General features: G+C 43.9%; 1 protein-coding gene and 1 long non-coding RNA gene across 3 annotated transcripts in view; one reads left to right on the plus strand and one right to left on the minus strand.

The window, feature by feature from the left end:
• The window catches only part of ctif (cap binding complex dependent translation initiation factor), a 31,695-nt gene extending 15,572 nt beyond the window's left edge, over positions 1-16,123 (plus strand). For both annotated transcript variants that reach the window (XM_089020504.1, XM_089020503.1), the window contains exons 9-13: positions 6,967-7,417; positions 8,451-8,741; positions 11,007-11,162; positions 15,243-15,296; positions 15,878-16,123. In XM_089020504.1, the coding sequence (XP_088876630.1) occupies positions 6,967-7,417; positions 8,451-8,741; positions 11,007-11,162; positions 15,243-15,296; positions 15,878-16,123 (1,198 nt within the window). The remainder of the gene's footprint in view (positions 1-6,966; positions 7,418-8,450; positions 8,742-11,006; positions 11,163-15,242; positions 15,297-15,877) is intronic.
• Positions 8,826-16,225, minus strand: LOC148884472 (uncharacterized). Its single transcript, XR_016118272.1, has 3 exons — positions 16,087-16,225; positions 15,158-15,290; positions 8,826-9,415 (listed from the first exon to the last, which is right to left on the minus strand). It is a non-coding gene; the product is annotated as an uncharacterized LOC148884472 (long non-coding RNA).
• Positions 16,226-18,182: the final 1,957 nt, after the last annotated feature.

The raw sequence follows: 18,182 nt of genomic DNA on the forward strand, positions 1-18,182 counted from the left end.
GACATTGGAAAATTGTTCTGGGGTTGCTAAGCAACCCAAAACAAGAGAAAATATTTGTCTTGTATGTTTGGTATAGAAAAATGACATTCAGATAACTAACTACCAAATGGACATTGGAAAGTAACGTATTTTCCGGTGTATAAGGTGCAGCCAAAAGCCTTGATTTTCTTCAAAATATGTGAATTAATATTGATCCACAACAGGTCTCGCAATTAATGTCAGCAGCCATGACTCCATTTCTCCCTGTAGAAGTACAATACAATACATCTCCTGTCCCATGTAAATCCGCTTCACTTCCAAGCCGTGACTTTTTCATATACGCATCGGCGCTCTGCGCTGACGCTCCTTTCTTCTCATGGCGGGCTCCTCAAGCCATGCATCTATCCAGCCGCAGACTGTCCAACAGCACCAACCTTTCGGCTGAACAAAACGGGGCTGTGAAAAAGTATTGTGTAACCCCAGCCTCTACTGTAGCGCCATATAATGTGGTGTGCCTTATATTTGGAAACGTATATATTTATATATTGTATTTGAGAAAATATTTTTCATTCATTGAAGGTGCGCCTTATAGTCCGACGTGCCTTATATATGGAAAACGTTTGAAAATACACCATTCATTGGGATTGCAACTTATACACCGGAAAATACGGTAATTGCCATTGTTCAGAGCAAATTTGGTCATCGCAAGGGATTCACACGTTGAAGGGGAAAAATATTGAAGTAAAATAACAAAAACGTGATAGTCCCAGGCACGTTTTTCTCCTTGTTTGTGTGTGTTTGCTGTTCTGTCCCCACCAAGAACGGTTTGTTTTTATCTTTTAATGAATGCGTTGACTGATTTAGCATCAAGACACTGATGTCAGAGTTCCTTCTAACGACGGATCGACCGCGTCTCAGCCAAATAAGCGTCAGACCGCAATGTTCTGCAGACTTGTGTCAAAAGCATTCCCGGCTAATTTGAGTCTGTCAGAGAGCGTTTAAACCACTCACGCGCAAAGCATTTTCTGCACTTTTTGAGTCATTGCAAGGGGGAAAAAAATACAGTTGAGAAACTAAAGTACAGTGTAACCTTCGAAATAGAATGCCCGCATTTTTGAATTGAATTGAACCACAGCTTTGAAAATCACATACGTCGCAGTTGGCTTGATGACATTTGTTGATCATTTTCCTTTGCCTTTTTCTGATGACATTACAGGAAATTATGAGTGATGACAAAGGGGGGCCTGGGGGGGTTAGCCGGAGCAGAACTTTCCACCTCCATGGCAGATAGTAACGTTAAATTTGACTTAAAACGCTGCTTCTCTAGTCAAGAACATTTTTATGATAGTAGCCGTTTGACCCTGAAACGGACATTTTGTGTTTCCAGCGTTTCCCCTTTTGGGGAAAACGCAACCCTTATCCAAACAAATCAATTTGACAAGCCTCAGCAAAAGCTTCACTCTTTTGTCAGTATTTTTTTTCCTCTCTCTGCGGTTCACTGACGACAATGCGAGCGTGAATTTGTCTTCCGTACATGTGCCCTGTAAAAGTGGTGAGCATCCGTTTAATATCTATTTTTTTGAAAGGATGTATAGTTTGCAAAACCTTCCAGGCGAGCGTACCATATGATACGCTCTGTGTGGTGCTCGAGAAGGCTCAGCCATGTCTAGTAAAAAGAGCGCAAAAGCGCAGGCATTCCCATGTGTTTTGATTTTAGGAGGCACGTCAGGCACGGCTGAAATTAGTTTTGATTTACTGTAATGTCCCGTTTGCAGACAAGGAGGGCTACAAAGTATGTCTCTATTCTGAAAAAAAATCTCTTGCTTCTGTTGCATGTGCACATCTGCACTCGTTCTCGCAAGTAGAAGTTTTTCATTGTGATGAGGTATTGTTACAAAAGCCTTTTTAACACATTCTGCCAACAAGAGTGGTGAAAATCCCCAAGTCGACTTTGTTAGTGGCGGTGGCAATTATTCAGAACAGTGACACTTTGTCTTTTACAGCCAAGGGGAAAGGGGCTGTCCGTTGTCGAAACATTTTTACACGTCTGATACAGTGTACAGCCAAAGGTGGAAAATTTCGACTCATCTAATTCTGCTCCATTTATACAAGACAGCGACAGGGGGTGGGTTGCCTGCTCTAACTGGCTTTTAGAGTGGAAATTCAAAAGTCAATCCCATTTTATGACGGTTGCCGTTTCGTTGAACGGCTCAATGGTCTCGACACATCAGCGGCTTTACGGCTCTGATAGATTTTGAGCTCCATGTTGACATTGTCACCTCCGTTTTCTGTCTCTTTCGCTGCCATTTACTGAATTTATCCTGAAATTGCCATTCCCGAATTGGTTTGGGTTTTGGTTTTTCTTGTGGGGGCTGCTGATAAAGTGCGGGTCAGACCTCTGGCAATGTTTTTTTTTCCCTTCCGCAAGGGGGCAGCATTTGCCTCTTGTCCATGTTTGCGCGTTGTTAAAGCTTCAGCTGTTGTTAAAGCGCTATATACACCAATGTGTATGTATTGCATTGTATTTTGGACAGCCACCCTCATTTCAGGCTCATATAACTCCAGACCCATATAATTTAGGAATTAACTCATTTGTCAGATGAAAGCAGGGAGTCCATGGTTTCTAACGCTGTATTCAATGTTTATGTCGTCTTAATACTAAATTTTTCAATGGGTCCTGCAATTTGAGTGAAAATGACAAAAACCCTGGCACTGGAGTGAACACATTTTTGCACATCATCTGTCAGTGAATGAGTAATAGTGAGACAGACAAAACGTGGAAAATGTCTGCTTTTGCAGGCAATTTGGTATCGTCTGGCAGCTGTAATGGTACTTTGAACATGCAGCGATGTTTTATTTTATTGCACTTTCGGGTGTGGCCATTTTCATCATGCAACTTAAAATTCCCGAATACCGTTGATGATGATGATAATAATAATAATAATAATAATAATAATCATAACAATAATAATAATACATTTCATTTATAAGCGCCTTTCAAAACTCTCAAGGTCACTTTACAGTCACAGGATCAGTTTTTTTTGTGGGTGAGCAGCGGCAGCCACATGCGCTAGCAACTCAACCAGGAATAAATCAAATAGATAGAAACTTAGCTAACTAGCTAGCTAATAGATAACTAATTGATAGATAGCTAGCTAGTTAGATAGCTAATCTATAGAAAATAGATAGATAGCTAGGTAGCCAGCTAGATAGATAGCTAGGTGGACTCATTCACTACCAGACATGCAAAAATGTGTCCACTCCAGTGCTGGGGTATTTGTCATTTTTCACTCTAATTGTAGGACTCACAGAATATTGAGTTGAGGCGTTTACCGCAGAGGCTTAAGGTAGCCCCTCGTGAAAAGCACACCATGTCGTGGTCAGTATGAAGCTACGATCGTGCCTGCTTGGGCCAATTCGTCTCCATCAACTAAAGGGAACTAACAGTGGAAAACCTCATCGATTATCAATCGCCATAAATTTGTGATGCATTCATTTCTTCAGTCACCTTCGCTTCCTCTAATTCTCTGCACGCTGTTCAAATGACAGACATCATCCTGGAGCATGAGTGACGTCCGCTTCGCCACGTCGACTCAAAACATTCATCATCCTTTAAAAAATCATATCAAATGTGAAATTAAAATTTGCAGTTGTGTGTTTTTCATCGGACAGTGACGCTAAATGCTTTTCAACGTAATAATGTACATTCGCTGAAAGCTCACAGTGGAAGGTTAATCAAACATCGGCATTGCCACCAAAGAAAAAAAGGCACGTATACATTTAAAATCATATTCATGCATTTTAGTTTCCAGTTTGGTATCGCTTGAATGTAGGATTGTTGTGGGGATGCGATAAGTCTTTTTTTTTTTAATGACGATGAGCATCGATATAAAAGAAAAAAGCCCATCAGCTCCGACAAGATCAAACATGTTAATTATGATGACCCCGCGAATGCTACAAAACACATTATGCCGAAACGACTCTTCTATTTAATGAGTTGATGGCGTCAGAGACAACGGAGTTTGCGTGGCGGGCGACTTTGAAAGCTCATCAGCCACCGCGGGTGTGAACGTTTTCCTCGGCAGCGATGCGCTGGAAAGACAGGCCGGCGCGAGCGCCGCCGCCGCCGTCATTAAATATGATTACCGTTTTATTACCGTCTCATTCTCACCCCCCTCGCCTCTGGTGCTTTGGAGAAAGGTTTACGAGATGTGAGCCTCGAGTAACAGCTGTCGTAAAGATCAAATTAATCATTCGCGCCAGCGAGATATTGTCTTGCTCAACTTTCACGTCGTCTCCTTACGAGCGGCACGCGGCCCGGTGATAGATTCTAATCCCCTGACCTCTTTAGTCCCCTTTAACGCAATTTCACCATTTCTGTCGCTCAGCATTAAAAACCCATTGCAATGAGTGAGAAAACGTAGGAATTATCGCGGCTTTGGAGCCGTCACTTTATTGAAGGAGGTGAAGAAAATCAGGGTCGCCCTTTCCGCTCGTCTTAACGAACATCCGTCTTGGAAACGACTTTGAATATTTGAGGCAGATGAACTGTCTCCAAAGCTCCCCGCGAGAGTGGCACCGAGGTTCCAGAAAGGACGCACACCGGATGAACGCATACAAAGTGGCCTATAAATAAAAAGCATTTGCATGTACTTGAGCTGGCGCTTTTATGCGAGAGGAGAAATACGTTGAAAGTAAGCACATTTCTAAAACATCAGCTTGTTTGAAGTTAGTCTCCCCTTTGAATACCCCCCAACTCCTCACTTACATTTATCGACTTCAGGCTTTTGGTTAACAACTTCCAGAGGGCATGGGGGTCGCAAGGCGCTAACGAACCGGCACTCAAGCAACCTGGATCATAATTAACTCAAAAATTAACGCAAAAATGTGTCCACTCACCTGAGTGGACACATGGCCAGGGTTTTTGTCATTTTCACTCAAATTGCAGGACCCACAGAATTTTGAGTTTTAGGACTGCATCAACATTAAATTCAGCATAGGAAACCTTAGACTCTCTCATTTCATTTAAAAAATATATATTTCCTAAATTATATGGTTCTGGAGTTATCTGAGCTTGAAATGTGGATACATACATACATATTAATACATATATAATACAATACATACATATTGATTTATATAGCGCTTTAACAACAGCTGAAGATGAACAAAGCGCTAACAAAAGGCAAATGCTGCCCTACTCGTGGAAGGGAAAAATATCGCCAGAGGTCTGACCAGAGCTTTATCGGCATCCCCGCAAGAAAATAAATAAAATCCAAACAGATTCGGGAATTGTGCTCTACGTCACACTTTTGAATTCCTGAATAAATTTGGGCATGGCAGCGAATGAGTTAAGCAAATTCTTGAGTGATGGTAAATTTACCTTCTTGTGACTAAGTAATGTTTGTCTGCAAGGCCTTAAACGCTGTTTGTAAACTTCAAACCATACGGCTTTTACTCACCTTTTTGGTCCTTATTGGTTGCGCTTTTGACCATCTACTGAAATCTGTGGTCATTTCAGTCAAGGGGTGTGTAAAGGTTTTGCAAAGGAGACCGGATTTGGTGTGTTAAAAATGGAAGGTGGGCAAACCTTGATGGACGTTTTTAACATACAACAACAATATGGCGCCATGAAAGTGGCTGCCTTTAGAGCAGCTCCTATTTCTGTTTTCTACTTCTTCTGTTTTTTATTAATAATGCCCCTTTGTGGAAAAGAAAAAAAACATAGCCACAAGCTATGGCCAGCGCTTTATCAGCACCCAAGCATGAAAAAAAAACCCGAACAAATTCCGGAATGGCACTCTACGTCATATTTGCAATTCCCAAATAAATTTGTGAATGGCAGTAAATAAGTTTACTAGGCCTTGTATTAAAGAAAATTCATTTAACACTTGAGAAACATGCATATTGTTGCATTGTCGTCACTCTGAGAAGCTCCATCTTGAATAAAACGAAAGTGGCGCAGCAAACGAAATGGCCGATTGTGTTTGCTCTTGCTTCAGCTGAGCGAGATAATAGGTTGGCTTCTTGCTCCCGGTGTGGTTAATCTGCCGGACCATATGTCAGTGACTTGTCAAACACCCACAAAGCCGTGGGACGGACCTAAGCGGGACAAGAAAGTTCACTGCGCAACGTTTAAGTGGCGTGACTTAAAGGACCACCGGCGTCTCCGGACAAGTTGTGTCCATAATTTGTAAAATGGCTTCAAATGACTTCTACTGAGTGTATTTTACAAAGATTCCACCGCATATAGCTATATTTTACGTTTTAAGACTCGCACGGAATATTCAGGAAGTCTTGTTTTTGAGTTGGTGACGAGAGTCCGTACGTGACGTCACTGAAGGAACGCCCCTGACCGAAAAAAAGGACACATTGTAGCAGTCCTTCCATCATATCAATATATTTTGCTGTACTTGTTTGGTCTGAAAACCTCGTGTTGCACCAAAAGCCGCCAGAAGAGGGCGACCAAGCTCCATGTAAGGAATTTATCAGCCTGTGGAAACGGGCTGATTAATTTTTGGGTGAGACATTTCCCCCCAATGTTGCCTCAAAATGGCACGGAATAAATTCTTTAATCGATTGCAAACATGTATGCTTTCCTCTTCAGAACTATTTGAATCATATTCATAACTGGATGTGTAAAAAGAAAGCATATTCTCCGAATCTGAAGCCATTGTTTTTATTCTCCAGCAATGCAAGACGTCACAACCTGAGGACTTTCTGAAAATGCCCAATTCGCAGCTCCATTTTTTGCAGATTTTGGACACTAAGTCATTTTTACTGGTGTTTTGCAATTGAATAAAAATATCATACTGCGTGTTTTGGGTATTTTAGATGCTATAAAACATTTTTCTGATGTGAGTTAGGAAACAAAAAAGTGACGTCGGGTGTCCTTTAAACATTGGGGTGTCTGTAATGGAGGTGTAGTTGACATGTCGTGATGCTACGTCACGGCCAAGCTAATCATGACACGACTTCCCACTCTAGGAGACAACAACGAGCTCAGGGAGGAGGTAAGAACCAATCCCCATCACCGCAACACCATTGGGATCAGCAGTCACCCAGCCCGACGGAAGCGGGCGACAACAGAAACAATGGCCGCTCACCTCGCCAGTATCAAAGCGGACACGGACAAAGTCAAGGCGGACACCCGCACGGATACAGCCACAACCGACGCTGGCAACCCAATCAGAAAACTCCGGGACAACAGAACCCGGCTGGTCCCGACAGAGGACTACCTTTGAGGGCAACCAAAGAGACCGACACTGTCAAAGTGACGAGTGACAAGCACACGTGGCAGATGGAAGAACCTCGCGACTCTTCCAAAGCTGAGTCGGCGCCGGAATCGAACGCTTCGTGCCACAGTGTGCCCAGGGAGCCGCAAATCAACTTGCTGCGGTCGTCCAAGGAACGGCTGCAGAGGAGACTCGAGGACAAGGTACGGAAAAGCTGCTTACTTCCTCTCCTTCTTGATTAAGCCAATCACGAATGTGTGCCACTTTCATCTTTATCACACACACAAACACACCAGGGTGTTTTAGTCATTTAACTCATTCACTGCCAGACTATGTGCAAAAATGCGTCCACTGCAGTGCCAGGGTTTTTGTCATTTTCCCTCAAATTGCAGGACCCACAGAATGTTGAGTTTTAGGACTACATAAACATTCATTCAATGCAGCGTAAGAAACGTTAGACTCTCTTCTTTCATCAGAAAAAAAAGTTAATTCCTAAATTTTATCTGCCTGGAGTTATCTGAGCTTCAAATGGGGGCAGCTATACAGAATACAATACAATACATATTGATTTATATAGCGCTTTGACAACAGTTGAAGGTGTAACAAAGCGCAAAAAGGTCTGCTGGATTTGGTGTGCATGGATCGGTAGCGCCTGCCTAAGGGGAGTAACTGGAAAAGGTGGTGGTCAGGGTGCGGAGGGTCCATTGGGACTTTTCTTATGAAAAGCATGGCCTGTGGTTGGCTGCCCCCTCGTGGAAGGGAAAAAATTGTCAGAGGTCTGACTAGCGCTTCATCGGGATCCATGCAAGAAAACCCACAAATTCGGGAATGGCGCTCCACATCATGATTTTCAATTCCTGAATGAATTCGGGAATGGCTGTGAATGAGTGAACCACTTTTTCTTTTTGTTAGACTCAGCCCTTGCGTGACTCCAATTTATTCTTTGATGCTAGGCTACTCAGAGGTGACAGTAATGCCACAATTTATGAAACGTCCATCTTTGGACATCTGCTTCAATGTTCTTGTTTTTCTGTCCTGGCTTTGTGGAATTTGCATCTTGTCCTTGCCTTTTCATGGGTTTTATCCATATCATCAAGCTTCTTCCCACATTCCCAAAAACCCGCAATGGTAGGTTAGTTCAAGTTATTTGCCTACCCGCCACGTTCCCAAAAGGTGAATGTTATGAATGCTTCTCACCAAACCGAGAGTTCCTCAAATCCTTTGCTTCCCCTGAAGGAGGCAGTGACCAAGGTGATGGGGGAACCTAGCATGGACCGCCTGCTCAGGCTGCTGAACAGCATGAGGAACAACAGCGGCGGCGTGGAAAAGCAGTTGGCATCTTTCATGGAGGAGGCACACAGCTCGGCGCGTTCCGAGGAAACCCTGAGCCAAATTGTGGAGACCATCTACGACAAGGCCGTGTCGGACCGCGGTTTCGCCCCCACCGCCGCCAAGCTGTGCAACAAGATGGCGCTCTTTATGGTGGTCGGGACCAAGTTCAGGTCTTTGCTTCTCAATCTGTTGCAGGTAATCCTTAAATGTTTTCTCGCAGAAATCAAGTCAGCGCCATGCGAAGGACAGTTGAGGAAGATCGGTTTTGATGCCCCTCAACGTTAAACGATAATAAGATAAGAAAGCCTTTTATAGTCCCACAATGGCGAAATTTAATAAAATGCCATCAAAGTGACTATCTGGCAGAATTTCAAAGACACACGCAATTAGCCAAATTCATAACGTCAGAATCATTTTCATGGATCGTTAGCGCCTGAGAGGAGTAGCTGGAAAAAATGGTGAGCAGGGTGCGGAGGGTCCAGTAGGGCTTTTCTTATGAAAAGCATGACCTGTGCTCTCCTGTCACTTATACCTCAATATCTTTGCACAGTTGAATTTAACTCATAAATAAATACCGTAACTAAACTAAACCGAATGAATAAACACATAAATAAAGACGCTGCAGTGGGAATGAGCGGAGGGTGACTTATGCAAGATTTTTGGCCCTTTCAATGTCACATGAAGACAGCGCGGTGGACGTGTTCGTCTCAGTTGACCAGTCTGGGTCACTCTTCCGCCCTGGGTGAGTTGTCCGGCTCGCTGGCGCTGAGCGAGGAGAGCGCAGATGCGTCAGAGTGGGAGTCGGGGTCTTGCGTTGGAGGTGGTGGCCCGTGGCGTCGTGGGTGAGGAGAGACAATCGCATGAGGAAGCTTGGAGATGATGAGGACAGAGGAGGGGTGGGGGGGCGGACATTGGAATGCAAAATGTGGGTCAGTGGCAATTGGAGGTTCTGCAAGTGAGCAAACATGAAATTTGTATCCATGCGACTTTGGTTCCGCCATTTTTCCTTTCTTTTTATTCTATTCTTTCCCCTTTTGTTCCTGACATTTTACTTCGAGGCACCGTAAATGCCACACGTGGATTCACCAAGACCTTGTTTTAATCGGATTATTCCAAGACTCGCCCGTGTGTCAATACGGGCCACAATTATTCCGTGGCCACCGTGCTCATTAGTAGTCAAGACGTCGATTGTCTCACCCCATCTTGAAAGGCGCTCGGCCTTTTCCACCCAATTTAATCGCTTACCTCCGCTTGACTCTGGGTTGCTCTGTCGAATGCATGCGAGCTACCTGAGGAAAATGTCACGTGTCACCGTGGTGGGCTGGGCGGAACATTTTTACTCCTGGCGTAACGTCTGCATAATTGCACTCCAACCACAATAAACTGTCACCGGCTTATTTTAGGGTGCATTAGTGCTCAAAATTCATATTTGGATTGGATTAGCCTTTATTAGTCTCGCAGTGGAGAAATTTACATTTCACAGCAGCAAAGTTATGAAAGGAAGAAGTAGAAAAACAAAATAAAGAGCTGCTGTCAAGGCAGCCACTCTCGCGGCGCCATCTTGAAGTCACAACAACAAAAAAACTAACAAATAATGTGACACAACACAAAAGACACACCATCATTCAATTTTAAGCAGTTTCTGCACCATCTTTGTTGTATGAAGCAGTTCTATATGAAAAAGGAAAAGATCAAAGGCTCCTTTCCACCAATGGATCAGGGATGTCACGGTGGAATGTGCACGTCTGCTAACAGCTAACTGTTGAAAGCAAACACAAAGCTGTAGCATCCATTGATGAAAATTGACTATCTCATAGCTCCTGTCCCACGTAAATCCGCTTTGATTCCAAGCAGCGACAGTTCCACATAACGCAACTGCACTCTGCGCTGACGCAAGCCATACACCCATCCAGCCGCAGACTGTCCTACAGCACCGACCTGTCTGCTGAACAAAGCATGGCTGTGAAAATGCTGCCCATTACAGGTTCAAAAAGGCACAATTGCCAAATAGCACCAACGTTCCTCCCAAATCAAAAACAGTGCTGGCATAGTTGTGCTGCCGGAAAGGCGCAACCGCTCAGCAGAGTCTCCTGTTGTTGAATGTCGTGGCCAAAAATGCTGTAAAACAATCTGTTTCCGTTCCACACGACGCAGCAACTCAAAGTGACAAAAGAAACACAAAGACAACAAAAAGACAAGGCTGCAAGGCTCGTGAGTCAGCTGACAGCTGCCTACTTAGGCGCCATATTGGACTTCAGGATTTTTTAAATTTATTTTTTGCTGTAAGGTTAATGCATACGCTACCTACAAAAAAATCACACCAGGCTGTTACGGTTGCCAAACATTCTGAAGAGCAAGTTAGTTCCTATTTCATTCGTAAATAGTTTGCGTCAATGCAAATCAAGGAATGCCTGACATGGAGAGCTGTCACTCATCCCTCTCTCCTTCCCAAATTTACAGAAAGACTTTGCCCGTCGCGAGGAACTGCAGCGATCGGACGTGGAGGTGTGGTTGGGCTTCATCACCTTCCTTTGCGAGGTCTTTGGCATCATGAGGAGCAGTTTGGGGAAGCCTTTTCAGGTTTTGGTGTGTCCCATCTATACCTGCCTGCGAGAGGTGCGTATTGCAACAATATTTGACTGATTAGCTACGACTGCGACGCGTGTAAAAGCCTTTTACATAACAGAGTTACGTATGTTGTTGCTTTCTACCAGTTGTTACCATTTGCGATGTCATTACAAAAACAAAGCAGACCAACCAGCATACAAAGTCAATTGAGTAAAAGCGTTATAACCCACCCCTCCGAGCCCCCGTTCCCGTTTCGTTGTCACTCCCGGGGGAAATATCCGCTTAGTGGCCACTAAGTGCTCCACCATGACCACCGAGCTGGTGGCAAGCGCTCGTCCTTTGAGTGCGGGTGCCGCACGACGGGCTTTGTTGATGCTTTTTCATTAGCGCCGGCACCTGCAGGAAGATACTTGCGGGAGCAATGGGGATAAATGAAGTGCCACTCTTGTACGAGCTGCATCTTACGGCTATAAAACACCCCCCTCACCGAAACGGCAAATGCCGGTTAACGCACGACAACAATCCCCGTAAACCATCCGCGTCGTTTGAAGAAAAACTCAGCCTTGCTAAATTGTATACATTTTTTCCTCGGAGGCTAAACAGGAGAATATCACTGAGGAAAAAAAAAACGGGATATTTGTCTCTGAATTATTCATCAAGTATCGGCGTGTTGCCGCAGCAAAAACACGACAGAAACAACTTCCTCTTGCGGTCGGCTTAAATACAAGCTTGATTAATTGATGAATAGCCTGTTGTTGTGCAGGCGAGAGGAGGGGGGGGGGGCAGAAACATACAATGGATTTGTTTAGCTTTTTTAGATGCACATCCTGTCGCGGTTAACTTGTTTCTACAGAAAAACTCATCTTTTATTGATGCTGGTGTTGCGCATGGAGTCTAGTGATGTATTTGTGCACAAGTGAGACTGACTTCACTCGTTCCTGAAACTTTTTCAGCCCCGTTCCCCCAATAAAGTAAAAAATAACAACATCGGTGAGTAAGGTCATTTTGAGGAGACTCCCAGTATCTAGTAGATTCACCATCAATTTATCATTGCCACCCGACAATTAGTTGACATTAGGGTATAGATTTTAGCAAGGATCCAGGAAAGTGACACACATGATTTGATTTCGCGGGCCACAAAAAAAACTGACATGGCGGATCGGGCCTTGTAGTTAGTTCCTGTCCTCTAAAATCTTCGATAATAAATCCATTAATGTAAAAAAACAAAATAAATGAGGCTACTGCCTACTCTGCATGTTCTTTTTTTTAATATATCCTCCTTTAGCGTCTTACACTGCAGTTGCCACAAATTGGCCCCTTGGCCCTCTCACGCACTGAACATGAGAAATGATCCAATTTAACCAATTTGGTCATGAATATATTGATTGCAAGAAACAAATTTATATATCCTTATGTGAAGTTGCTGTGCTTTCTCAGCGATAATACCCTCACTCACAATGTCCTCTGCTCTCTGCTTTTCGTGAATCAAAATCAACAGAAGTTTTCCAACCTCTCCTATTGCCTGAGACCGTTGCTTAGACAACAAAGAAACACCCTTAGCCACACGTAGCAATGCTCGACTTAGCATACTGGTACTTGGACGCTAAGTCACACAAGCGCACAGTTCGTTCGTGTTTTTCGATGATCTCCTTCTTCTCGACCGTAATTTTCTTTTGTGTCCTCTTCGGCCTAACACTAGCCTGTGTTGGGGTCTTTTTCGGTCCCATAATAGTAAAAGTACTCCACTCAATGACAAACCACGTCTGCACTCAAAGGAAGGGGGTGTGGAAAATTAGTCCGCCAGCCACTGTGGCGCTGTGTGGTTTGGTTCGTCCGCCGAAAACTAGTTCATATGCCAAGATTATATTGTCGCAAATTTAATGTTCGGAATATATATATATATATATATATATATATATATATATATATATATATATATATATATATATATATATATATATATATATTCATGGCCCATGAAAGTAGCGAAGGAACGGCGTTAAAGTATTGTCTCTGTGTACCTATTGAAGTGTCCATTGTGCGCCTTGAGTTTGGTACACTTGAATGGGGGAGACTAATAGTTGATGAAAGAGGCGGGACCGCTGCTCCTAATGCCACAAATAGTGTTGCTATGCAACGACTGCAAGCCCATTTGAAGTCTTCCAACTTGCGGCATGTTGTTTGTCAAATGCTGAAACATTTGTGTGTCAGCTTAGAAATGACGGCATTCTTTGACAAAAGCCATCAGTGACATGTTATTTGTTCGTCAAACGTGTAGCTGTCCTTTTTTCATGTTTTTTGATCAAATGCATACGAGGGGGTGGATTTGTTGGGAGGGGAAAAAATAAACTAAATGGGAATCACAAGAAATTCCCAAGGTTTTCCCTGCTTGGTTACATAACAAACGAGGAGGCGCGTAGCTTGTCAGAAGATGATGTGAAACTTGGTTTGTTTTCCCACCGTAAAACGGAATGTTTGACAGAAGAATTTGTGATCAATGACGATTGTGGAGTCTGCGCAAGATTCCCCCAGAGAACTCATTAGGCAACGATCCCGCCTGTGTGGGATCGTCACGCTGTCATGGTGTCCATCCGCGCGTGGGCAGGAGGTGACGTCGAAAGGCAGGAGATAACAGTCGAGATGTCATTGCACTTACCATATAATTGCCTTTTTTTGTTTTTTTTTTTCTCGTCCAGAGTAAAACTTTTCTCAGATGTGATATGCAGAAAATACACAAATCAGTGCCTTTGATCCCCCCCGCCAAAAAAAAAAAACAACAACATAAAATTGAGTAACCGAATGATGACATAACTCTCTCACACAAATACATGTTACACAAGAGCGTGGAAAATCCTACTGGACCCTCCGCACCCTGCCCACCACCTTTTCCGGATACCCCCCTCAGGCAGGCGCTACCGATTCATGCGCACCAAATCCTGAAGACATTTAAAGGACAACCGACACCATTTTTTTTTGTTTCCTGACTGACATCAGAAAAACGTTTTATAGCATCTAAAACACGCAAAACACGCAGGCTGATATTTTGAGTCAAATGCAAAACGCCAATAAAAATGACTTAAAAGTGTCCCAAAACTGCCACAAAATGAGCTCGGAACTGGGCAGATTCAGAGAGTCCCGCCCCCTTGTTCGTGACGTCACTCGTGGTCACACACTGCCTTGCTCCAGAATCAAAACAATGGCTTCAGACAGTTCAGATTTGGAGAAGATGCTTTCTTGTTACTCATCCAGTTATGAATGTGATTCAAATAGTTCTGAAGAGGAAAGCATAAATGTTTGCAATCGATTAAAGAAATCCTTCCGTATCAATTTGAGGCGTCTGGACTCCAATGCAGCGCCCACGAAATGCACAAGATGGCGCACAAGTTCTGTTGGAAATGGGCTGATTTGTCCGCTGGGAATTTGTGTCAACTTACACCTTCTTATGTGTGTTAGCGCAATTGGCTGCGAGACACAACGATTCACCATGGCATTATTTATGTACTTTTCCTTCTAATTTCGCGACCAACACGGTGTTTTTAGATGAAAAAAAGTAGCCAAAATGCATTGTGTGTCGCTTTCTCGGTCACGGGCGTTACCTCCGTGACGTCACTTAGGGGATCGTCACCAACTCCAAAACAAGACTTCCTGAATATTCAGCGTGAGTCTTGAAACGTAAAATATAGCTACATGCGATGGAATCTTTGTCAAATGCACTCAGTAGAAGTCATTTGAAGTGATTTTTACAAATTCTGGACACAACTTGTCCAGAGGTGTCGGTTGTCCTTTAAACAGCTTCTTTCCCCGTCGCCATTAACTCTCTAAAGTCTAAACAGCAACCCAAATCGAACTGTATAGTGCCTCTTTGCAATTTTGCACAACCCTGTGGAGCAGCATCCCGTTGTCATCATTGTAGCTCCAGCTCTGCACCCACTTGAACCACTGTCTGCTTGATATTTTGCACATTGTCTCCAAGTGTAAAACCTCCTTAGATTTTTGTTTTTTCTCTGCGCAATGCTGTAAAAATTATCACTTCGTCTCCTTACCTCCTCATTTTTGTCAACACCCCGGATGTTTGCCTCTGCCTCCGTCTAAATTGTCTCTGCTTCCGTTCTTGTCCCCCCACTGCAGCTGCTGCAGTCCAAAGACGTGAAGGAGGACGCCGTGTTGTGCTGCTCCCTGGAGGTAAAGGACAAATACACACTCGGTTACATGACACAAGACAAAGTATGCAAAACAAAGAACTCATTCTTGAATTTATTTGGAAATTGAAAATATGACGCGGAGCGCCATTCCCAAATTTGTTTTTTCATGCTTGGGTGCTGATAAAGCGCTAGCCATGGCCTCTGGCAATGTGTTTTCTTTTCTACAAGGGGGCAGCATTTACTTATTTTTACATGTTAGCGCTTAGTTCCAGCTTTAGCAGTATTGCATTATATTTTGGACAGCCACCCTCATTTCAAGCTCATATAACTCCAGACCCATATCATTTAGGAATTAACTCTTTTTTTATTGATGAAAAAGAGACTCTAAGGTTTTTAACACTGCATTGAATGTTTATGTAGTCCTAAAACTCAATATTCTATGGGTCCTGAAATTTGAGTGAAAATGACAAAAACCCTGGCACTGGAGTGGGCACATTTTTACACATTTCTGGCAGTGAATGAGTTAAAGGGATGGATTTTAATTTCCACATCCACTCTCGAACAATATCTCACTAATGTATTTGTTCATTACCAATCACCCCCCCCCCCCCCCTCCTCCAGCTGCAAAGCACCGGGCACCTCTTGGAGGAGCAGCTGCCCGAAATGATGACGGAGCTGCTGGTGGCCGTGCGCGACAAGATGCTGAGCCCGGCCGAGTCGCCGCTGACTCGCTCGCTCCTCATGGAGGTGGTGGAGCTCCACGCGCATTGCTGGAGACCCCTGGAAGCGCCCACCACAAAGTACTACGACCGCACCATCCATAAACTCACCACGCTCACTCCCGCCTCCGGCGCAGCCACGGCCTAGACGCGCCGTATCTTCCTGGGCTCCGGGTACAGCAGACGATGACGTTTGGGCCGCTAGGGGCGGCGGTCTTACGGCAGTATCTTATTCATGGGAATAGAGACATGTGTGTTGGGATGGAGGGGACAGTGGGGGGGCTGTCTTCATTGTCCCCCCCCACCCCCCACCGTTGCATCCTCTCGCCCTCGTGGCTGATAACGAACAGAAAATGGAGGCGGGGAGCAGACACGGCGGGCTGTTTGCGCCGTCTGCCCTCCTCTCCGCAGGGACCACCCCGACACCCTCCCCCCGCTAGGTCAGGAGGTCTCGCCATGGGACTCCAGCACGCCTACAGCAGCCCCCCTGTTACCCCCGCCCCCCATCTCCACCACCCTTTGTCTCCTTCCCTTAGCAGGAAGCCTTTTTTTTGTAGGGATGAGACAGCGGCCCTGCTGGGCCCGGCTGGGCTCGGGATAAGGATCAGGCTGGCTCGAGTAGGGTGGCAGATGGCGGCTTGAGCCTTTGTGAGAGACACACGCACACACACACACACACATGATGATATAAAAGAGGAAACAAGGGGTCATCAGCATAAGAGTTGCATTATTTGAAAAAAAAAGGACACAGTCTGTTCAACCTCTCGTTTTAGTCTCCCAAGCTACATTCATTTTTAATCTGTATTGATGACAGCGTTCGATTTGAATATCTTATTCTCACAAGGAATATTAGTGGAAAGAAATAAAGGATAACACGATGAGAAGAAAATGGTGTTGACGGCGGGAGAATGGCGTCCGTCGGAAAACGGGATTCTAGTTGAAAAGCTACCAGGAAAAATGTCTGCGTAGTGGAGTTTTGAGAACGGAGTCGCAGTTGTGAAAAGGTCTCGTGAATGCAGATTGAAGATTGTGACGACTTTTCTGGGCAGAGCAGAATGCAGTTGGAAGATCGGAGAAAAAGCCCGTTTAAGAATAGCGTAATACTGGATCGGGAAAAAAAAGGTTGTACAAGAATAGCGGCGATGCAGTATGTATGAATCATGTTTTAACTTGACAGGAAAGTAGTCTTAATCTGATATTTAAAAAATACATATTTTACAAGACTAAAATTGTCATAGGAGAAGGAACCTATCACCAAAAATAGCATCTTTCACTCATTCGCTGCCATTCGGGAATTTCAAAGTGTGACGTGGAGCACCATTCCCGAATTTTTTATTTTTTCTTGTGGGGGGGTTGCCGATAAAGCGCTGGTCAGACCTCTGGCAATGTTTTTTTTACTTCCACAAGGGGGCAACATTTGCCTTTTGTCCATGTTGGCGCTCTGTTTCAGCTTCAGCTGTTGTTGACGCGCTATATAAATCATTACGTATGTATTGTATTTTGTACAGCCAACCCCATTTCAAGCTCAGATAACTCCAGACCAATATAACTTGGGAAGTAACTCTTTTTTTATGAAGGAAGAGAGTCTAAGCCTTAGACTCTCATGTTTCTTACGTTGCATTGCGTGCTAATGTAGTCCTCAACTCAATTTAACTCAACTAAATTTTCCTACGGGTCCTGCAATTTGAGTGAAAATGACAAAAACCCTGGCACTCGGGTAGACACATTTTTTTGCACATTAACTGGCAATGGATGAGTTAAAAGTAGTTAAGGTTGAAATTCACACAGGTGTTTTTGACATCAGCATTTGCTATTATAATCCTTTTTTTAATTTGTTTTTGTCCCTCTTTTTTTCCAGTGTGGCACTAAAAACTTGTTTTGCGGATTCTCCCGCAATGGGCTTTCTTGCACACGTCAGAGTTGATTGATTGCATTGTTGCGAGGTGGTTTTCTTTTAACAAACAAAACTGATGGACAGAAAAAGTTGCTGTGGTGAACCAATGTTGTTGTGGCGATAAAAAGATTTCTTTTTGGGGGAAAATAATTTGAGAAAATTATGGGTGATGGCAAATGTGAAGTGTAGCTCACATATTTACTCACGTCCATCCGTTGCTGTGAACTTTGTGTTTAATATTGATACTATATAATTGTTTTGGCTTTTTTTTCATTATGTTTGAGGAATAATGACATTTATTCATCTGTTAATG

Source organism: Hippocampus bargibanti, linkage group LG18 (assembly GCF_051943395.1).
Source record: "Hippocampus bargibanti isolate YZ-2025 linkage group LG18, ASM5194339v1, whole genome shotgun sequence".
In the NCBI taxonomy this organism is placed as follows: domain Eukaryota; kingdom Metazoa; phylum Chordata; class Actinopteri; order Syngnathiformes; family Syngnathidae; genus Hippocampus; species Hippocampus bargibanti.